The 23,385-nt window shown below is 44.4% G+C and overlaps 1 protein-coding gene across 1 annotated transcript in view; it reads left to right on the top strand.

Annotated features, from left to right (window-relative positions):
- The window catches only part of LOC143296682 (receptor-type tyrosine-protein phosphatase alpha-like), a 20,259-nt gene extending 672 nt beyond the window's left edge, over nucleotides 1-19,587 (top strand). Inside the window, exons 2-15 of the mRNA XM_076608714.1 lie at nucleotides 354-390; nucleotides 1,413-1,510; nucleotides 3,150-3,278; nucleotides 4,067-4,218; nucleotides 4,943-5,056; nucleotides 6,137-6,158; nucleotides 6,612-6,755; nucleotides 8,365-8,464; nucleotides 9,100-9,173; nucleotides 10,055-10,186; nucleotides 11,817-11,942; nucleotides 13,043-13,188; nucleotides 15,972-16,107; nucleotides 19,272-19,587. Coding sequence (XP_076464829.1) covers nucleotides 354-390; nucleotides 1,413-1,510; nucleotides 3,150-3,278; nucleotides 4,067-4,218; nucleotides 4,943-5,056; nucleotides 6,137-6,158; nucleotides 6,612-6,755; nucleotides 8,365-8,464; nucleotides 9,100-9,173; nucleotides 10,055-10,186; nucleotides 11,817-11,942; nucleotides 13,043-13,188; nucleotides 15,972-16,107; nucleotides 19,272-19,343 — 1,482 coding nt within the window. The 3' untranslated portion in view covers nucleotides 19,344-19,587. The remainder of the gene's footprint in view (nucleotides 1-353; nucleotides 391-1,412; nucleotides 1,511-3,149; nucleotides 3,279-4,066; nucleotides 4,219-4,942; nucleotides 5,057-6,136; nucleotides 6,159-6,611; nucleotides 6,756-8,364; nucleotides 8,465-9,099; nucleotides 9,174-10,054; nucleotides 10,187-11,816; nucleotides 11,943-13,042; nucleotides 13,189-15,971; nucleotides 16,108-19,271) is intronic.
- Nucleotides 19,588-23,385: the final 3,798 nt, after the last annotated feature.

Below are 23,385 nucleotides of genomic sequence, written 5' to 3'. Positions count from 1 at the left end.
AAAGTGAAGAACAGAAGAAAAGAAAAGAAAACTGCCCGAGGAAAGGGGGAATTACAAAAGACATTGACGGATGTCAGGCATGTCATCAGAATATCAATGAGAATATACACTGCAAGGGGCTGAAATGGTGCATTATTCTTTTCCAGGCATGTTGTTTTCATCATATGTTAATATCCATAGCCAAACTTGTGAGGAAAAGCTATACTGGTTTTGAAAGAGAATATTAAAGCAAATACGATTTTTTTTCCAGTGATGTGCATGCTTTCATGTGTGTTTTAAGTCCCTGTCAGTTTGTGCATTGTTTACCCAGTGATGTCATGAGTGACTAAAAATGAGATACATTTATTTACCAGGGGTACAAGACTGGCAAGGCGTATATCGCAGCTCAAGGTATTTCTGTCTGTTTCTCTGTTTACCTGTCTCTGTCTCTCTGTATGTCTCTCTAGGTCTCGGTCTTTGTCTCTCTCTCTCTCTCTCTTTACCTTTGTCTGTCTCTCTGTATGCCTCTCTCGGTCTCTGTCTCTCTGTCTCTGTCTCTCGCTCTCTTTACCTTTGTCTCTCTGTATGCCTCTCTCGGTCTCTGTCTCTGTCTCTCTCTCTTTACCTTTGTCTCTCTCTCTTTACCTTTGTCTCTCTGTATGCCTCTCTCGGTCTCGGTCTCTGTCTCTCTTTACCTTTGTCTGTCTCTCTGTATGCCTCTCTCGGTCTCGGTCTCTCTCTTTACCTTTGTCTGTCTCTTCTGTATGGCTGTCTCGGTCTCTGTCTCGGTCTCTGTCTCTCTCTTTACCTTTGTCTGTCTCTCTGTATGCCTCTCTCGGTCTCTGTCTCGGTCTCGGTCTCTCTCTTTACCTTTGTCTGTCTCTCTGTATGCCTCTCTCGGTCTCTGTCTCGGTCACTGTCTCTCTCTTTACCTTTGTCTGTCTCTCTGTATGCCTCTCTCGGTCTCTGTTTCTCTCTGTTACTTTCACTCGCCGGTTAGTCGTTTTAACTTGACAGCAACAAACAAGCAGCATGTCTCTGTGACAACACTGTGATGACGATAGTTTTCCCCTACACACCTCACCGTCCAAGACGTGAAACAGAATGGATAGTGTAACCACGGTGAGGCTGTACAAGAGTGAATGATTCGGGTCATGACACTACTTCATTGTCTGCTAATTCCCCATGCCCCATGTCTGACACAGGAGACAGATCATTGTCTACTAATTTCCCATGCCCCATGTCTGACACAGGAGGCAGATCATTGTCTACTAATTTCCCATGCTCCATGTCTAACACAGGAGGCAAATGATGACTCAGTGTGTGACGATATTTCATTAACCTGTTAATGTCCCACGGCCCAGGCCTAACGACCGGGGCAACACAACACCCAGACAGTGTGTGACATTATTTCGTGGTGTCTGCTGTTCCAGGCCCCAGGACCGACACCCTTGATGACTTCTGGCGCATGGTGTGGCAGGAGGGGGTCACTGACATCGTGATGCTCACCAACCTCAAAGAGGGCAACAGGGTGAGAAGTTATTCCTGTCTGTCAGTTCACACACACACACACACACACACACACACACACACACACACACACACACACATTCTGACATGATATTAAGCTTCCATGACTGAGCCATAGCTCGTATCATTGCATTCATACTGTCAAACTAAAACAGTATTCACTTCAAAATTTCCCAACTTGATGATGGTTTTATTTTCATCTTCTCATGTGTGTTATTTCATGGAAATCAGTGTGTCTCGCAAATCATTATTTGTGTTGTTTACTGTTTAACCGACCATGAATGGCAGAAGTGTCTCCTCTTTTAAGTTGCTCATTTTATTTCAACTCTGCAAAAGTCTCACGAGACAAATCTCGTCTGAAAAATATGGATTTGTTACGGTAAACTTTTGATTATGTTTGAAAACAGTGGTCATTCAGAAATGCACACTAAGCCAGTATAGGACCGCAGTTGGTGATACCGGAGATTAGAAAAGAGAGATAAACCACTTGCAGAAATTGCTGAAGCCAGGCAGCCTGCGCCGCGAGACGCATTCATTATTCATGAGCTGCCTTTGCCCCGCCCAAACTAAGGGAAAGCGTCAGTCGAACGCAGTCTCCTGAGTGATTTTATAATTTGGATTACACCTTTTTTCCCTTTTCTGTTTGCTTCATCCCACGCAGATGTCAAACTCAATTTTGTTGTGAATAACATTCCTAAATATTTATATGTATTGGTTACTTTTATTTCCCTATCACCACAGCACCATTTTTCACGAGTCGAAAGATGACCTCCATTGCGGAAAACTATAATATTGGTCTTATCGAGATTCACTGTTTGTTGTAGTCTGTCTGTTTCTTGCTTAAGGGCATTTAATTGATTTTGTAACCCTATGGGTGTGTCAGACAAGAGAACAACATCATCAGCAAATAGCATTAAGAGCAAATCTGTTGCGCCAGGTATCATTTGTATTCCATGTCTCCCCTTCTTTGATAACTCCACTGCCAATTCACCGATGAAAAAGGAAAACAGCTGTGAGCTTAGCATACAACCTTGTTTAACCCCTCTTGGACACTGAAAAAAGTCTGAATAAATACCTGTAAAACTCCCGAGAGAGAGAGACAGAGACAGAGACTTTGAGAGAGAGAAAGAGCACAATACAACGGTCTGCTCGGGCAACATGAAGCGTTCGTATATATATGAATTATATATATGATTATGTATATATAGATAGTTGGTGGTGGGGGGAGCTGCTTTATTTTCTTTTTATATTATCTACATTCAAGCAGATGCAAACGTGCTAAAAACCAAGCAAAAATGAATCGGTTTTCATTGTATACAGCGAATCTTACTACACGTGGGAAATTCCAGGCATAACTTAACTTTCGCTTTACTGCAGCTGAACCGTCAGAACCGACTAGTTTCCTTCAGGTGGGGAAGGAGAGGGTGATTTACCCCCACCCTTCCGCACTGCGTGTGTGCCCCAAAACGGCTTCAGCACTGTTATAGACAGTAAGAAGGGGCCTGCCGCGAGTGGTTTATCTCTCTTTTCTAATCTCCGGTGATACCTGAGGCTTATTTACAACTGACTGTAGACTGTACACAACTCCAACAAAATTCCTTATTCTATTCTCGGCGTTTTACATCACATATCTGTTTCAGTCCAAGTGTCACGAGTACTGGCCAGCCAAAGGGGAATCACTCAGCACAAAACACATGGAGGTGACGGGACTTGAAGAGGAGGAGAGAGCTCACTTCGTCATCAGGACTTTCAGTGTGGGAAAAACACAGGTACAACCCCAAAGTCCTCCCCCCCTCCCTTATCCCCCCTTCCCCCTCCCCCCTCATTTGTTGGTTTGGTCAGCTGATTAATGTGTAACAATGTTACAAACCTCTCTCTCTCCCTCTGATGAAATCATAGATTACTGTTGCGTGCTTTTATCTCAGAACGGGTTGAGCCGATTCTCCCCCGCTCACCCCATCTCTCTCTCTCTCTCTTTCTCCCCCTCATCTCTGGTTGCCAAGGTAAAAGCTTGAGGCCTATTAAAAATTCATATCGGAACAGTGTGGTCAATTCCACATTGCATAATAATCATATTCATAAGAAAAGCTTATAGGTACAAGAAAGACAGGTTCTTGTGTCCAGTGATCATCAGTCGTAAGTATAAGTGATAGCCATGGTAAGAACAAAGACTGAAAAACGAGCCATGGCGAGGGGTAAAGATTCAAGGTCACAACGTGACATTGCAGGGAACATGACTTGTGACTTCTCATCAAACCTGACACAGTCATTGGATGTGGTCTGAAACCAACAAAACAACAACAACAAAAGAACAACACAAAAATCAAGAACACTTGCAACAGTCAAGGTTAGAAGTTAAAGGTCAAGGTCAGCATAATGTTAAATTAAAATCTCCTGTTGCAAGGTGATTGTCTTTGCTGTGCCCTTTTTTCAGTGTTCCTGTGCTGGACCAAGTTGACACTGACACGGGAGTATGAAGGCCTTGATTCCCTCGTTTCCTTGCCTGTGATTGATTGTGTGTGTGTGTGTGTGTGTGTGTGTGTGTGTGTGTGCACAGAGCGAGGAGAAACGGCAGGTGAAGCAGTACCACTACGTGAAGTGGATGGACCACCATGTCCCCACCACCACCCCCCTCGTTGACTTCTGGCGTTACATCAGAGCACGTGCTCCACGCACGCCCACTGCCCCGCCCCTGGTCGTGCACTGCAGGTGGGCAGTGAAACACGATGCTTTGAGCGTTGTAACATTGCACACCTCTAGGAATTCTATATTAACATTGTGTTCTAGATTTCAAGATAAATATATGATTTTCATCCCTCTGAGTTATGTATGTGAGTGGATGGCTAGTTTGCTTTGATTCGTAGCACAACATCCAGCATTATATAGATATATTCCTTTTAATTTCATAATCATTGTTTTTGTTGTTGTTGTTCTCCTTCTTCTCAGTAGTAGTAGTAGTAGTAGTAGTAGTAGAAAAAAAAGCGAAAGTCTTCCATGGATGCTGAGACAGCCCTGCATATTTGCAGAACTTGAACGCATCCTCTGATTTCATTTGTCCTTAAAAAAGAAAGAAAAAGTAGTAGTAGTAGTAGTAGTAGTAGTAGTAGTAGTAGTAGTAGTAGTATCACAATCATTATTGGTGGTGTTATCTAAATCATGATAGCTAGAGTGCACTATCTAAAACAAGGGATGTTGAACATGTCATGTAGTAGTAGTAGTAGTAGAGTTGTAGTAGTAGTAGTAGTCATAGTCGTAGTTGTAGTAGTAGTCGTATCACAATCATTGTTGTTGGTATCTAAATTGTGATAGCTAGAAGTCTAAAGCACGAGATGTACACTACGTTATGTAAAAAAATTTTTTAAAAGTTTTGTAAAGCACATGTACAATGTAAACCAACGCACCTGGAGCGTGACGTGACGGCCGTGGTGTGCAGTGCCGGCGTGGGCCGAACAGGGACGTACATTGCCCTGGACATCCTGATGGACCAGAGTGAGGGGGAACAGGAGATCTCTGTGTACGGCACTGTCAGCAACCTGAGGAAGTACAGGTGTTACATGGTGCAGAACAAGGTACTGGTTACCGTACAGGTGTTACATGGTGCAGAACAAGGTACTGGTTACCGTACAGGTGTTACATGGTGCAGAACAAGGTACTGCTTACCGTACAGGTGTTACATGGTGCAGAACAAGGTACTGCTTACCGTACAGGTGTTACATGGTGCAGAACAAGGTACTGGTTAACGTACAGGTGTTACATGGTGCAGAACAAGGTACTGGTTACCGTACATGTGTTACATGGTGCAGAACAAGGTACTGGTTACCCTACAGGTGTTACATGGTGCAGAACAAGGTACTGGTTACCGTACAGGTGTTACATGGTTCAGAACAAGGTACTGGTTACCGTACAGGTGTTACATGGTTCAGAACAAGGTACTGCTTACCGTACAGGTGTTACATGGTTCAGAACAAGGTACTGCTTACCGTACAGGTGTTACATGGTGCAGAACAAGGTACTGCTTACCGTACAGGTGTTACATGGTGCAGAACAAGGTACTGCTTACCGTACAGGTGTTACATGGTGCAGAACAAGGTACTGGTTACCGTACAGGTGTTACATGGTGCAGAACAAGGTACTGGTTACCTTACAGGTGTTACATGGTTCAGAACAAGGTACTGCTTACCGTACAGGTGTTACATGGTGCAGAACAAGGTACTGCTTACCGTACAGGTGTTACATGGTGCAGAACAAGGTACTGGTTACCGTACAGGTGTTACATGGTGCAGAACAAGGTACTGCTTACCGTACAGGTGTTACATGGTGCAGAACAAGGTACTGGTTACCGTACAGGTGTTACATGGTGCAGAACAAGGTACTGGTTACCTTACAGGTGTTACATGGTTCAGAACAAGGTACTGCTTACCGTACAGGTGTTACATGGTGCAGAACAAGGTACTGGTTACCCTACAGGTGTTACATGGTGCAGAACAAGGTACTGCTTACCGTACAGGTGTTACATGGTGCAGAACAAGGTACTGCTTACCGTACAGGTGTTACATGGTGCAGAACAAGGTACTGGTTACCGTACAGGTGTTACATGGTTCAGAACAAGGTACTGTTTACCCTACAGGTGTTACATGGTTCAGAACAAGGTACTGTTTACCCTACAGGTGTTACATTGTGCAGGACAAGGCACTGGCTTAGTGTGTAGTAGTTGTTGTTGTTGTTGATGTGTGTGTGTGTGTGTGTGTGTGTGTGTGTGTGTGTGACTGAGAGAGAGAAAGAGAGAGAGAGAGAGATTCCAAACGAGATCAATTTCATGCTAAGTATTCTGATCCTCTAAAGGGAAGGTTGGCATGTACAGCAATTGACGGCTGTTCCGCGCCGTGGAATGCTCACCAGACTTCTGTGTGCTCCTGACCACAGGGAAATATTCTCACTTAAACAAAAAGAAACTCCCAATGGTTGGCAGTGGTCTCTCTTTTGTTTCAAAATGTGTGTGTGTGTGTGTGTGTGTGTGTGTGTGTGTGTGTGTGTGTGTGTGTGTGCGTGCATGTGTGTGTGAGTGTGTGTGTGTGTGTGTGTGTGTGTGTGTGTGCTGCCAGGACCAGTACCAGTTTCTGCACGAGGCAGTGCTGGAAGCCTACATGAGCGGTGACTCCAGACTGGACACCTTGACCTTTGACCGTGTCTTCCCCTTCGCCATCCACCATGAGCTGCCTCAGCCACGTGTCGATGCCGAGTTTGAGGTGTGATTCACTGATAGGACACGGACATACAGGCAGGCAGACAAACACACAGACAAACAGACAGAGAACATCGGTTCGATGGGGCTGCAATGATGCCGAGGATGAACAGACTTAGGGGTGATTATTTTGCAAGTGTTTTTCAAGTGCTGTATCAATGTCAGCCGGATCTGACTATGTGACTGTGTGCAGTAAGGACACAGCTTCACTCCTTCGGGAGCTCTGTGGCATGGACGTATCTTCTGATTACTGATTAGCAGATCTGTATTCTGTATTTGTATTTTACCGATTAACAGATTTGTACTCTGTATTTGTATTTTACCGATTAACAGATTTGTATTCTGTATTTGTATTTTACCGATTAATAGATTTGTATTCTGTATTTGTATTTTACCGATTAATAGATTTGTATTCTGTATTTGTACTTCTTTTTATCACAACAGAATTCTTTGTGTGAAATTCGGGCTGCTCTTCCCAGGGAGAGCGCGTTGCTATACTACAGCACCACCCATTCTTTTTGTATATTTTCCTGCGTGCAGTTTTATTTGTTTTTCCTATCGAAGTGAATTTTTCTACTGAATTTTGCCAGGAACAACCCTTTTGTTGCCGTGTGTTCTTTTACGTGCGCTAAGTGTATGCTGCACACGGGACCACGGTTTCTCGTCTCATCCGAATGACTAGCGCCCAGACCACCACTCAAGGTCTAGTGGAGGGGGAGAAAATATCGGCGGCTCAGCCATGATTCGAACCAGCGCGCTCAGATTCTCTCGCTTCCTAGACGGACGCGTTACCTCAAGGCCATCATGCCAGTTTGTTTCTCCTTAATGGGGAAGTTTGATGCCAAGTTCTTGTTTCTCCTTAATGGGGAAGTTTGATGCCAAGTTCTTGTTTCTCCTTAATGGGGAAGTTTGATGCCAGGTTCTTGTTTCTCCTTCATGGGGAAGTTTGATGCCAGGTTCTTGTTTCTCCTTCATGGGGAAGTTTGATGCCAGGTTCTTGTTTCTCCTTCATGGGGAAGTTTGATGCCAGGTTCTTGTTTGTCCTTAATGAGGAAGTTTGATGCCAAGTTCTTGTTTCTCCTTCATGGGGAAGTTTGATGCCAGGTTCTTGTTTCTCCTTAATGGGGAAGTTTGATGCCAGGTTCTTGTTTGTCCTTAATGGGGAAGTTTGATGCCAAGTTGTTGCCCCTTCCCAGTATGCCTCATGGAGAAGGTTTTCATTGCTGATATAAAGTTGTTTACCTTCCCTGCACACTGTGTCAGATGATGGTATGTGATGACTGATGCCAGTTGTTTCTGCTTCCTTAGACTGCGTGCAAGGGAAAGTTTGGATAAATGATGTCCGATTGTTCTCTCACTGTAGAGACTGTCAGGTGTGGAAGGTTGTGGTTACTAATGTCAGTTTATGCCCCCTTACCCAAAGACTGTGTCAGGTGTGGAAGGTTGTGGTTACTGATGTCAGGTTATTTCCCCTTCCCCAAATGCTCTCCCAGATAGGCAAGGTTTGTTGTTTTTATGACTGATGTCAAGCTCAAGACGTTTCCCTATCTCAGAGACTGTGTCAGATGTGGACGGTTGTGGTTACTGATGTCAGGTTATTTCCCCTTCCCCAGAGACTGTGTCAGATGAGGACGTGCCTCACTGCTCCCTCCCACACTGAGGCCAGCCAGGAGGTGAACCAGCACAAGAACCGGAATCCTGACGCCCTGCCAGGTGATACAAAGCACTGGGTTTGGTGTGGATGATTGGGTTATCGCTGACATGTACCAATAATATTTCATCAGTGTTGTATGTTATGACATTTCATCAGTGTTGTATGTTATGACATTTCATCAGTGTTGTATGTTATAACATTTCATCAGTGTTGTATGTTATGACATTTCATCAGTGTTGTACGCAATAACATTTAATCAGTGTTGCATGTTATAACATTTCATTCTTTTTTTTTTATCAACGTCCAGCGCAACTCGTGAAAGCTCAGCAAGTCTTAACGATGTGATCTCTGATTTATAGTTAATGACTAAGGCATTGCAAGCTCTACCTTCTGTGTCTGTACGCAATGATTTATGAAAGATCCTGCAGGTTGTGGTTCGAACCCTATCAGATTAAGACGATTTTAAATGGAGGTCTCATGTCCAGCATGTACTCAGCGCACGTAAAGGAACCAACAGCAACAAAAGAGATGTCCCTGGCAAACAATTTTTGAAACTTTCACTTTGATAGTAAAACATTTACACTTGCAATTAGAAAAAAAACAAGGGGATGAATATGGGTTGAGGCTGGTCACAAGGCACACACCACCCGAATAATAATGAAGCGTCACATGTTGTGTGTGTGTGTGTGTGCAGATGACAACCACCTTGTGTACATCACTGAACACGCCAAAGGACGGAATCAGTACATCAACGCTGTCTACATGCCGGCAAGTGCTTTTTGTGCCTCTGTGTGTGTGTGTGTGTGTTTCCGATACCATGCACGGCAGTGTGAACTTTGCTCACGGATTCAGCTGAGGACAGTTCAGTTCGGTGTGACTGCAGTCTTCTGCCTGCCATGTCCCCCTCATTCTCATTCCATTGAGAAGCAGATTTGTTCTTGCTTCCTCCGTGACTGCATGCACCTGCCAGTCCTCTGAGGAACCGCCAACGGACGATGACGTAACATCCAGACACCTGATGGCCACACTGATCAGCCAGCAGACAGGATATTTCAGCGGTATTCATCCATCTGATGCTGGAGGAAGAGCAGTGCACTGTGTGACTAACCTGAGTGTTTGTTGGAGAACAGATCTACAAGTGGATCATCATCATCATTGTCGTCATCATCTTTGATCATATCATCTTTTAACATAAACATGTTTATATATATATATATATATATATATATATATATATATATATATATAGATAGATAGAGAGAGAGAGAGAGAGAGAGAGAGAGAGAGAGAGAGAGAGATAAACAAGAGCAGGCATACAAAAGCAAAACTAGCCAACAGGCCACACATGTCTCAGGCGCAGAGATAAAACATTGTAAAGATGCCCAATTATCAAACCATAGAAACATATTTTCAACACACACACAAGGCTTTCTATAAAACACGATGTTGGTGAATAGGCCCACAAGACACAAAATAAGATCGGAAGAGACCGCAGAAAAAAGACAAAAAAAAAAAAAAAAAAGGCACAAGGAAATGTGGGCGATAGAAAATAGGATCTGTAGGCACTGTCCACAAATGATTCACGTTCCTGCATGAGGCCAGGTCCTGTCCAGGTGTCCCCCATTCACTGTGCCCCGTGCTGTCCACAGACCTTCCTGTCAGAGCGGGGCAGCATCCTGACCCAGCTTCCCCTGGCCGACACAGTGATCGACTTGTGGAGACTGGTGGACAGCTGGAACGTCAGCACCATTGTCTCCCTTGGACAGGTGGAGGGACAGGAGGTAGGTTATATAGATCAGGTGGAGGGACAGGAGGTATGTTATGTAGGTCAGGTGGAGGGACAGAAGGTAGGTTATGTAGGTCATGTGGAGGGACAGAAGGTAGGTTATGTAGGTCAGGTGGAGGGACAGGAGGTATGTTATGTAGGTCAGGTGGAGGGACAGAAGGAAGGTTATGTAGGTCATGTGGAGGGACAGAAGGAAGGTTATGTAGGTCATGTGGAGGGACAGAAGGAAGGTTATGTAGGTCATGTGGAGGGACAGAAGGAAGGTTATGTAGGTCAGGTGGAGGGACAGGAGGTAGGTTATGTAGGTCAGGTGGAGGGACAGGAGGTAGGTTATTTAGGTCAGGTGGAGGGACAGCAGGTTATGTAGGTCAGGTGGAGGGACAGCAGGTTATGTAGGTCAGGTGGAGGGACAGAAGGAAGGTTATGTAGGTCATGTGGAGGGACAGAAGGAAGGTTATGTAGGTCATGTGGAGGGACAGAAGGAAGGTTATGTAGGTCATGTGGAGGGACAGAAGGAAGGTTATGTAGGTCAGGTGGAGGGACAGGAGGTAGGTTATGTAGGTCAGGTGGAGGGACAGGAGGTAGGTTATTTAGGTCAGGTGGAGGGACAGCAGGTTATGTAGGTCAGGTGGAGGGACAGCAGGTTATGTAGGTCAGGTGGAGGGACAGAAGGTTATGTAGGTCAGGTGGTGGGACAGGAGGTGGGTTATGTAGGTCAGGTGGAGGGACAGGAGGTAGGTTATGTAGGTCAGGTGGAGGGACAGAAGGTTATGTAGGTCAGGTGGAGGGACAGGAGGTAGGTTATGTAGGTCAGGTGGAGGGACAGGAGGTAGGTTATGTAGGTCAGGTAGAGGGACAGAAGGTTATGTAGGTCAGGTGGTGTAGGTCAGGTGGAGGGACAGGAGGTAGGTTATGTAGGTCAGGTGGAGGGGCAGGAGGTAGGTTATGTAGGTCAGGTGGAGGGACAGCAGGTAGGTTATGTAGGTCAGGTGGAGGGACAGGAGTTTTGTTATGTAGGTCAGGTGCAGGGACAAAGGTAGGTTATGTAGGTCAGGTGGAGGGACAGGAGTTTTGTTATGTAGGTCAGGTGCAGGGACAAAGGTAGGTTATGTAGGTCAGGTGGAGGGAAGTTGGTATGAAATGTAGGTCAGGTGGAGAGAGAGGTATGTGATTTATGTCAGGAGTGGGGACATAGGTATGTGATGTAGTTCAGGTGGAGGAGGGACACTGGTATAAAAACAAATTGACAGGTGGAGTACAGGTTTTGTTAAATGGGTCAGGTGGAGGGACAAGAAACAGATTATATAGGTCAGGTGGGTGGATATCCTGTGTTATATAGGTCAACTGGAGGGACACCAGGTATGCTATATGGGTCAGGCGGGGGTACACATGGCAGTTGATGTAGGTCAGGTAGAGGGACATTAAGTATATTACAAAGTTCGGTCATATTTACATGATTGCTAACTTTTGGACCAAACCATTTAAGAATATTCTGGTGTGTGCGTGCGTGCGTGCGTGTGTGTGTGTGTGTGTGTGTGTGTGTGTGTGTGTGTGTTGTCTTTTTGCTTCTTTGTTATTGTCGTTTCGTGTTGTTGTTTTACCAGTTTCTTTTTCACGATGTACAGGGAATGTGCCAGTACTGGCCCAGCCCCAGGAAGCCGATCAGAGCCGGTGCTTACACCATCAGCCTGAAGACCAGAACTTCACTGGGGGAGAAACTGGACGTCTATATAATGGACATTGCTAAAAGGGTGAGCAGACCATCTTCCGTAGCGAAGTGGTTAGCACTGCAGGCGACTGAGAGGGCTAGGGTTCAAGCCCCATCAGAAGTGGTCTTCGGCCCGTGGCCTGCTCCTACCCAGTGTTGACTGTTACGGACTCCAACGGGAAGACTCGAACCAACATAGTTGAGGGCCGTCGTTCACGGATGCGTGTTTGGGAGCGTTCAGATCTCCTAAACATCAAGCAGGTGTTCTTATATCTCAGCCTGGTTGACGCAGGATATATTAGGAGAGTATAGTTTTGTCAAGCTGTTGTCTGCTGCCTCGTGATGTTTCTTGTGCTCCCTTCACATTGCTTCACACCGTCATGTGTGCACGGGGTCGTTCATCTTCATGAAGTCTGTGCATGTTCACTCATAGTTCTCCTGCCTGCTTTGGACTGTCAGTACAGACATTTTTCTGTTCATTCATTCAATTCAAAATGTTCAGTATGAGCACAGTACATATACTCGCGATCACCCGCCATTGGCAACAACAGCAAAGCTGACTCTGAGCTCACTCCCCGTCTCGGGGGGTGTGGGGTGGGTTTCTCCATCCAGTGTCGCCGACCTCAGTTTGTGTGTGGGGGTGGGGGGTGAGGGGTGGGGGGAGGGAGAGGGGAGGGGGGTGCGGGAGGGGACAGGGAATGCAGCGTTAAATGGAAGCGGTCAGTCTTCTCTTCAGTCTTCCCGCATTAGTCCCACCTTTTTTTTTTATTTACTGACATTATTTCTTTGACAAACTCTTCCTTTCTTTTGCTATAGATTCTTTGGGAGATTATGTTCTCTCTCTCTCTCTCTCTCTCTTTCTATCTCTCTCTCTCTCTCTCTCTCTTTTTTTTTTTTTTTTTTTTTTTTTTGCAGACGTATATCACTTGGTGTTTTAACAATATATGGCTATGAACGGTGAAACTAAAAACGGTTATACACATAAAAGCCCACTCGTGTACAGACGAGTGAACGTGAGAGTTGCAGCCCACGAACGAAGAAGAAGAAGAGAACAGTGGAGACTGATCAGTTCCATCCAGCAATAGGAGTGATTAGTTACCTGTAACCTGCCGTCAGTAACAGTGACACCCTGTGTGTCCCCAGAACGAGAGCCGTGAGGTCCGTGTGCTGCACTATGAGGCATGGACAGGGGACACTGCCACCAGTGTTCCAGACCTCGTCACTCTCCTGGACATTCTGCACACGTCACACAAGGAATCCTTCAAGGAGCCAATCATCGTTCAGTGCTTGTGAGTCACTGATGTGTGTGTGTGTGTGTGTGTGTGTGTGTGTGTGTGTGTGTGTGTGTGTGTGTGCTTGGTACGAAGTTACTCAAGTGAATTAGGACTATGCATATACTCTAGTTGTGTGCGTGCGTCTCTCTCTATAAATAGACAATGATAGACAGACAGACATATAATGTGTATACCCTGGCCAATTTCACATGCCATCTCTGGTCTGACATATGAAGCAGAGATATAAGAAGTGAATATCATCATCATCATCATCATCATCATCATCATCATTACTTCTACTGCTGTTGTTGTTGCTGTTGCTGTTGATTAGAGCCCAGCCAGTCCTAATCGCCTTTGGTGTTACTGATACAAGTCACAGCAGTCAGTCATCAGATGGCTGATACTTTGATGCTCACTCCAAGACACACATCGTGCTTCTTCAGGAATGCCCGAGAAAAGTGTGACCTGTAGGCCTTTGTATCCCACTGAGGACTGTTCACCCTTCTTTCTTTACCACGATAGTGGGAACTTCACTGAGGACTGTCTACCCTTCTTTCTTTACCACAATAGTGGGAACTTCACTGAGGACTGTCTACCCTTCTTTCTTTACCACAATAGTGGGAACTTCACTGAGGGCTGTCTACCCTTCTTTCTTTACCACGATAGTGGGAACTTCACTGAGGACTGTCTACCCTTCTTTCTTTACCACGATAGTGGGAACTTCACTGAGGACTGTCTACCCTTCTTTCTTTACCACGATAGTGGGAACTTCACTGAGGACTGTCTACCCTTCTTTCTTTACCACAATAGTGGGAACTTCACTGAGGACTGTCTACCCTTCTTTCTTTACCACAATAGTGGGAACTTCACTGAGGACTTTCCACCCTTCACTGAGGACTGTCTACCCTTCTTTCTTTACCACAATAGTGGGAACTTCACTGAGGGCTGTCTACCCTTCACTGAGGGCTGTCTACCCTTCTTTCTTTACCACAATAGTGGGAACTTCACTGAGGACTTTCCACCCTTCTTTACCACAATAGTGGGAACTTCACTGAGGACTTTCCACCCTTCTTTACCACAATAGTGGGAACTCCACTGCGGATTGTCTACCCTTCTTTCTTTACCACAATAGTGGGAACTTCACTGAGGACTGTCTACCCTTCTTTCTTTACCACAATAGTGGGAACTTCACTGAGGACTTTCCACCCTTCTTTACCACAATAGTGGGAACTTCACTGCGGATTGTCTACCCTTCTTTCTTTACCACAATAGTGGGAACTTCACTGCGGATTGTCTACCCTTCTTTCTTTACCACAATAGTGGGAACTTCACTGAGGACTTTCCACCCTTCTTTACCACAATAGTGGGAACTTCACTGCGGATTGTCTACCCTTCTTTCTTTACCACAATAGTGGGAACTTCACTGAGGACTGTCTACCCTTCTTTACCACAATAGTGGGAACTTCACTGCGGATTGTCTACCCTTCTTTCTTTACCACAATAGTGGGAACTTCACTGAGGACTGTCTACCCTTCTTTCTTTACCACCATAGTGGGAACTTCACTGAGGACTGTCTACCCTTCTTTCTTTACCACCATAGTGGGAACTTCACTGAGGACTGTCTACCCTTCACTGAGGACTGTCTACCCTTCTTTCTTTACCACCATAGTGGGAACTTCACTGAGGACTGTCTACCCTTCACTGAGGACTGTCTACCCTTCTTTCTTTACCACCATAGTGGGAACTTCACTGAGGACTGTCTACCCTTCACTGAGGGCTGTCTACCCTTCTTTCTTTACCACCATAGTGGGAACTTCACTGAGGGCTGTCCACCCTTCACTGAGGGCTGTCTACCCTTCTTTCTTTACCACCATAGTGGGAACTTCACTGAGGACTGTCTACCCTTCTTTCTTTACCACCATAGTGGGAACTTCACTGAGGACTGTCTACCCTTCTTTCTTTACCACAATAGTGGGAACTTCACTGAGGACTTTCCACCCTTCTTTCTTTACCACGATAGTGGGAACTTCACTGAGGACTTTCCACCCTTCTTTCTTTACCGCGATAGTGGGAACTTCACTGAGGACTTTCCACCCTTCTTTCTTTACCGCGATAGTGGGAACTAAGAAATTCCATAAGATCATGAAAGAGCTGGAATAGTTTCTGCTCTCTACTCACATCCATCACGTCAATGTTGCAGGACATGACGACACAGTACAATACAATAAATACGTCTTTTAAAAAAATCAAAACGGACATAATTTGAACATTCAAAGGCTTGTCACTCACATCACAGTCTCTCAACTAACAGCTATATCCGCCACACAGTTTAACATCAGCAAGTTGAAATAGATTGCCACAAGGTGAAACGTATCAAACTGAACACAAACATGAAAGTAATAAAACACAGTTACTTGATTGTAATCATGCATATGAATAGAGATGGTTTCTCTGTTTCTGATCAGTGTACCTCATTTTGACACATGTCTGTTGCTGATTATGTTACCTTTCCCTCCACATCCCACAAGAGGTGGAGGGTATCAAATCACTCCATACCCCACAAGAGGTGGAGGGTATCAAATCACTCCATACCCCACAAGAGGTGGAGGGTATCAAATCACTCCATGTCCCACAAGAGGCGGAGGGTATCAAATCACTCCATGTCCCACAAGAGGTGGAGGGTATCAAATCACTCCATGTCCCACAAGAGGTGGAGGGTATCAAATCACTCCACATCCCACAAGAGGCAGAGGGTATCAAATCAGTGTTAGCTGTTAAACCCGTTGCATATGATGCAGTGACGGCGTGGCCAAGAGTGGAGCACTGTGCGCTCTGTGGAACGTCATCAGCCGAATGACGTGTGACGGTGATGTTGACGTCTACCTGGCTGCTCGGCACGTGCACACCGTGCGTCCTGAAGCCATCATTTCTGTGGTCAGTGACCTGGGTATTGTTGTTTCTCTCTCCACAACAAAAAAAGAATGTGTGTGTGTCTGTGTGTCTGTGTGTGTGTGTTCGTTCTTTAGTTTAGCGTCTTTTCACTATTAGTGATATTAGACGATTTAAAAACAATTTTTTTTTAAAAGGAAGAGGAGAAGTAAGCAAAACGGCAGAAGATGTAGAAAACCACTAAGTTGCATGACTGACAACAGCAGAAGAGGTAGAAATCCACTAAGTTGCATGACTGACATCAGCAGAAGAGGTAGAAATCCACTAAGTTGCATGACTGACATCAGCAGAAGAGGTAGAAAACCACTATGAATTGCATGACTGACATCAGCAGGAGAGGTAGAAATCCACTATGAATTGCATGACTGACAACAGCAGAAGATGTAGAAAACCACTATGAATTGCATGACTGACAACAGCAGAAGATGTAGAAAACCACTATGAACTGCATGACTGACATCAGCAGAAGATGTAGAAAACCACTATGAAGTGCATGACTGACATCAGCAGAAGATGTAGAAAACCACTATGAATTGCATGACTGACAACAGCAGAAGATGTAGAAAACCACTATGAATTGCATGACTGACATCAGCAGAAGAGGTAGAAAACCACTATGAATTGCATGACTGACATCAGCAGAAGATGTAGAAAACCACTATGAATTGCATGACTGACATCAGCAGAAGATGTAGAAAACCACTATGAATTGCATGACTGACAACAGCAGAAGATGTAGAAAACCACTATGAATTGCATGACTGACATCAGCAGAAGATGTAGAAAACCACTATGAATTGCATGACTGACATCAGCAGAAGATGTAGAAAACCACTATCAACTGCATGACTGACATCAGCAGAAGAGGTAGAAAACCACTATCAACTGCATGACTGACATCAGCAGAAGAGGTAGAAAACCACTATGAACTGCATGACTGACATCAGCAGAAGAGGTAGAAAACCACTATGAATTGCATGACTGACATCAGCAGAAGATGTAGAAAACCACTATGAATTGCATGACTGACATCAGCAGAAGATGTAGAAAACCACTATGAATTGCATGACTGACATCAGCAGAAGAGGTAGAAAACCACTATCAACTGCATGACTGACATCAGCAGAAGAGGTAGAAAACCACTATGAATTGCATGACTGACATCAGCAGAAGAGGTAGAAAACCACTATCAACTGCATGACTGACATCAGCAGAAGAGGTAGAAAACCACTATCAACTGCATGACTGACATCAGCAGAAGAGGTAGAAAACCACTATCAACTGCATGACTGACATCAGCAGAAGAGGTAGAAAACCACTATGAACTGCATGACTGACATCAGCAGAAGATGTAGAAAACCACTATGAATTGCATGACTGACAACAGCAGAAGATGTAGAAAACCACTATGAATTGCATGACTGACATCAGCAGAAGATGTAGAAAACCACTATGAATTGCATGACTGACATCAGCAGAAGAGGTAGAAAACCACTATGAATTGCATGACTGACATCAGCAGAAGAGGTAGAAAACCACTATGAATTGCATGACTGACATCAGCAGAAGAGGTAGAAAACCACTATCAACTGCATGACTGACATCAGCAGAAGAGGTAGAAAACCACTATCAACTGCATGACTGACATCAGCAGAAGAGGTAGAAAACCACTATGAACTGCATGACTGACATCAGCAGAAGAGGTAGAAAACCACTATGAACTGCATGACTGACATCAGCAGAAGAGGTAGAAAACCACTATGAACTGCATGACTGACATCAGCAGAAGAGGTAGAAAACCACTATGAACTGCATGACTGACATCAGCAGAAGAGGTAGAAAACCACTATCAACTGCATGACTGACATCAGCAGAAGATGTAGAAAACCACTATGAATTGCATGACTGACATCAGCAGAAGATGTAGAAAACCACTATGAATTGCATGACTGACATCAGCAGAAGAGGTAGAAAACCACTATGAACTGCATGACTGACATCAGCAGAAGAGGTAGAAAACCACTATGAATTGCATGACTGACATCAGCAGAAGAGGTAGAAAACCACTATCAACTGCATGACTGACATCAGCAGAAGAGGTAGAAAACCACTATGAACTGCATGACTGACATCAGCAGAAGAGGTAGAAAACCACTATGAACTGCATGACTGACATCAGCAGAAGAGGTAGAAAACCACTATGAACTGCATGACTGACATCAGCAGAAGAGGTAGAAAACCACTATCAACTGCATGACTGACATCAGCAGAAGAGGTAGAAAACCACTATGAACTGCATGACTGACATCAGCAGAAGAGGTAGAAAACCACTATCAACTGCATGACTGACATCAGCAGAAGAGGTAGAAAACCACTATGAACTGCATGACTGACATCAGCAGAAGAGGTAGAAAACCACTATGAACTGCATGACTGACATCAGCAGAAGAGGTAGAAAACCACTATGAACTGCATGACTGACATCAGCAGAAGAGGTAGAAAACCACTATGAACTGCATGACTGACATCAGCAGAAGAGGTAGAAATCCACTATGAATTGCATGACTGACACCAGCAGAAGAGGTAGAAAACCACTATGAATTGCATGACTGACATCATCAGAAGAGGTAGAAAACCACTATGAACTGCATGACTGACATGCAATTAAATAGAACAGTAACAACTCGGTAATGATGATAACTAAAACAGTGATCAAAACTTTGAAGTACATTAAAGGTATGTAGAATTAGGGCAATGAACTAATGCCTTTGAAAGTTTGACCATAAGAAACTCTTCTGTGTGTGTGTGTGTGTGTGTGTGTGTGTGTGTGTGTGTGTGTGTGTGTGCTTTTTCGCGTGCACGTGTGTGCATGTGTGTGTAATTGCCATCAAGCGTGTAGTGGCACTCGAGCGCAAGTGGTGTGAAAATATCTCCAGTCAGTATATTATTCTTTTCATTTTCATCCCAAGCGTGTGTGTGTCGTTTCGTACTAATACATGTGATTGCTTTCCAAATGTGGAGGGACACTCGCACACAGTAAGTTGTGTTTTTTTTGTTTTTTTTTTGTTTGTTTTTTTGTGTGTTTTGTTTTTGTTTTGTTTTGGGTTTTTTTTTTCTCATTTCCATCCGTTTTATACCACCTGTTTCAGGAACAATACCGCTTTCTGTACGAGGTGGTCCAACAGTACAGAGCTTCACGAATGGTCTACGTCAACACATGAAGAGAAACACTGTCAGTCAGACTGAGCTGTACAGAGTGAACCCTGAGTGATACCATTCTGTGACACTGGAGGGGAACTACAACGAATTGAAGCCTACGATGTGAAAATGTTGCTGTTGTTTTTTCGGTGTTTTTTCATGCAGTGCTTTTGGAGTACGATATTCACGACTGTCATTTCTCTGTGATTTTGCATGCCAGAAAATGATGCAGGTCGAAGGTTACATTAATTTTATGTATGTATGTATGTATGTATGTGAAACTAAGGGCTACAACTCTGGGTAAACTATGTAAACAAGGGGTAGAGAGGAACAATACCATGAACGTTCGCCAAAAGGAAGTTTTAAATCCGTTCATATGACACTGATGTTATTGAATTTATGACTGCTATCTTGATCTGTTTAATTCTTGGTTTATCTGTTCATTGAGTGACCAGCACCACCTTACTATGTCCAAGTTGATTACAAATACTTCATTCCCTTACACTGGAAACATCACTCATTTGATTCCAATTTGATGGTGGTCAGAGGTGGTTTTTGGTTATTTCTTTTATGGTTGATTAATTACAGAAAACACACAGTGGGTGAACACCGTATGTATATATGCAAATGTGCGCACTTATATTTGACTTTGTGATAGTTAAGACAGGGATGACACGAAGAAATCATTAATTTTATACAGGCATAGTTTTAAAGCAAATTGCCATGTCAGACGATTTTTTTTTCAGTTCAGTACTAAGTTTCCGTGTGCATAACAGATAGAAACGTGGGGGCACATTTACAGCATGTGTTGACTGATCAATTGAATTAGAAATTTCAAGATTGGGTGCCAAGTGATATAAAACCTGTTTCTGGTGGTTAAGCTGATAATCGTGTTTGTAACTGATTTCTTATTTTGATTTTAAGGAAGACACTATTCTGTGTCTTTACGAACGCAGCAATTCGATGGGATGATTGTTTCTAGAGATGTGATTTGATATAAACATCGATAAACTGTAAGAGGACAAATGGCTGTGGTTGTCGGGAATGCCAACAAAAGGTTGGAGGCCAATGTTTCTTCTTTTTGTGTGATGAAGTGCATAATAGGGTAGTTTATTTCTGTGTGATGAAGTGCATAATTGGGTAGTTTATTTCTGTGTGATGAAGTGCATAATAGGGCAGTTTATTTTTGTGTGATAAAGTGCATAATAGGGTAGTTTATTTCTGTGTGATGAAGTGCATAATAGGGTAGTTTATTTCTGTGTGATGAAGTGCATAATAGGGTAGTTTATTTTTGTGTGATGAAGTGCATAATAGGGTAGCTTCTTTTTGTGTGATGAAGTGCATAATAGGGTAGCTTCTTTTTGTGTGATGAAGTGCATAATAGGGTAGCTTCTTTTTGTGTGATGAAGTGCATAATAGGGTAGCTTCTTTCTGTGTGATGAAGTGCATAATAACTCACTTTTTCGGACTTCCACTTCCGTTGCTGCTGTTCTCACGAACAGCACTGTGGGCATTACTTTTATTTGGGCTATGTGATGGTTTGTATGACAGGACGTAGTGGTCAATATCATAACATCGTGGGCATCATTTTTGTTTAGGGCTATGTGATGGTTTGTATGACAAGATTTAGTGGTCAATATCATAATATCGTGGGCATCACTTTTGCTTGGGGCTATGTGATGGTTTGTATGACAAGACTTTGTGGTCAATATCATAACATCGTGAAGCATCACTTTTGTTTAGGGCTATGTGATGCTTTGTATGACAAGATTTAGTGGTCAATATCATAATATCGTGGGCATCACTTTTGCTTGGGGCTATGTGATGGTTTGTATGACAAGACTTAGTGGTCAATATCATAACAGCTGGGATTCCATTTGGTAGTTTGCTGTTGATGATGTGTTTATTGCTGTTATTGTTCATGTTGTTGTTGGAAATAGCTGATTTGACGTTGACTGCTTTGCAAATAGATTCTTGATAAGGCTCTCCCTAGAAAGGAGACCCTGTATAATGCGTTTCATTTGCACTACATTTGATATCAAAAGTAGGTGAGTTTTAGAGAACCCATTTATTGATAATGATGTAGTCATTGGAAAATCATTATATTTGTTGAAGAATCATAGTTGATTAGTGTGGATACATGACGCAGCTTTGTTGGAAGCATAATGTCAAGGTTCTCTGATCTCTGGAATGCTAACATAGAATATTTCATTGCATTATATTCGGCAATAAAAGTTAGACAGTAGGTTCTTTGACTGTCATTGATACTTTTGTGGCACTGCCTGTTGTTCTGAGTGTGTGATGCTGTCATTCACTGATCCAAGCAGACACGTTTTAGCTTTTAGTGAGGTCAAGTTTACTGCAAGATGAGATGTTAGGTTTCTGCCTGCAAGTTAACACTTCACCATTGATGTCCACACAGTATGGATCACTTAACACAGATTTTCACGGAAACCGTGCCGTCGCTTTTAAGTATGTTTCGAGTTCACAAGAAATGTTGATACATGCATAAATAATTTCATCTGTGATAGGCAAATGTCTGTTGTTTCAATTTTTGCAGTTACTATTCAGATTTAGAAAACTAATAAATTCAGTTCTGTTGAGATGTGAAATAACTGAGCGGACGAACTTTGATTGTGATGTTTGTTTGTTTATCCCCCGTCCCCGAAGACGGAGAATGGCTGCCTACATGGCGGAGTAAAAACGGTCATGCACGTAAAAGCCCACTCGTGTTCATGTATACGAGTGGACGTGGGAGTTGCTGCCCACGAACGAAGAAGAAGAAGAAGAGTTTATTTATTCTTTGCCATGTCCTGTGCTGATGTCGAGGAGAACTGCAGGAAGCCCATGTCTGTGAGGCACTGTCTGTGTGGCACTGTCTGTGTGGCACTGTCTGTGTGGCACTGTCACTGTCTGTGTGGCACTGTCTGTGTGGCACTGTCTGTGTGGCACTGTCACTGTCTGTGTGGCACTGTCACTGTCTGTGTGGCACTGTCTGTGTGGCACTGTCTCTGTCTGTGTGGCACTGTCTGTGTGGCACTGTCTGTGAGGCACTGTCTGTGTGGCACTGTCTGTGTGACACTGTCTGTGAGTCACTGTCTGTGTGACACTGTCTGTGAGGCACTGTCTGTGTGGCACTGTCTCTGTCTGTGTGGCACTGTCTGTGTGGCACTGTCTGTGAGGCACTGTCTGTGTGGCACTGTCTGTGTGGCACTGTGTGGCACTGTCTGTGAGGCACTGTCTGTGTGGCACTGTCTCTGTCTGTGTGGCACTGTCTGTGTGGCACTGTCTGTGAGGCACTGTCTGTGTGGCACTGTCTGTGTGGCACTGTCTCTGTCTGTGTGGCACTGTCTGTGAGGCACTGTCTGTGTGACACTGTCTGTGAGGCACTGTCTGTGTGGCACTGTCTGTGTGACACTGTCTGTGTGGCACTGTGTGTGTGGCACTGTCTGTGTGACACTGTCTGTGTGGCACTGTCTGTGAGGCACTGTCTGTGTGGCACTGTCTCTGTCTGTGTGGCACTGTCTGTGAGGCACTGTCTGTGAGGCACTGTGTGTGAGGCACTGTCTGTGAGGCACTGTCTGTGAGGCACTGTCTGTGAGGCACTGTGTGTGTGGCACTGTCTGTGTGACACTGTCTGTGTGGCACTGTCTGTGAGGCACTGTCTGTGTGGCACTGTCTGTGAGGCACTGTCTGTGAGGCACTGTCTGTGTGACACTGTCTCTGTCTGTGTGGCACTGTCTGTGTGGCACTGTGTGTGTGGCACTGTCTGTGTGGCACTGTCTGTGTGGCACTGTCTGTGAGGCACTGTCTGTGTGGCACTGTCTGTGAGGCACTGTCTGTGTGACACTGTCTCTGTCTGTGTGGCACTGTCTGTGAGGCACTGTCTGTGTGGCACTGTCTCTGTCTGTGTGGCACTGTCTGTGTGGCACTGTCTGTGTGGCACTGTCTGTGTGGCACTGTCTGTGTGGCACTGTCTGTGTGGCACTGTCTGTGTGGCACTGTCTGTGAGGCACTGTCTGTGTGGCACTGTCTGTGTGGCACTGTCTGTGTGGCACTGTCTGT

This window comes from Babylonia areolata, chromosome 21 (genome assembly GCF_041734735.1).
Source record: "Babylonia areolata isolate BAREFJ2019XMU chromosome 21, ASM4173473v1, whole genome shotgun sequence".
In the NCBI taxonomy this organism is placed as follows: Eukaryota; Metazoa; Mollusca; class Gastropoda; order Neogastropoda; family Buccinidae; genus Babylonia; species Babylonia areolata.
The sequence above is the reverse complement of the archived record's forward strand: the minus strand, read 5'-3'. Positions and strand labels throughout refer to the sequence as shown.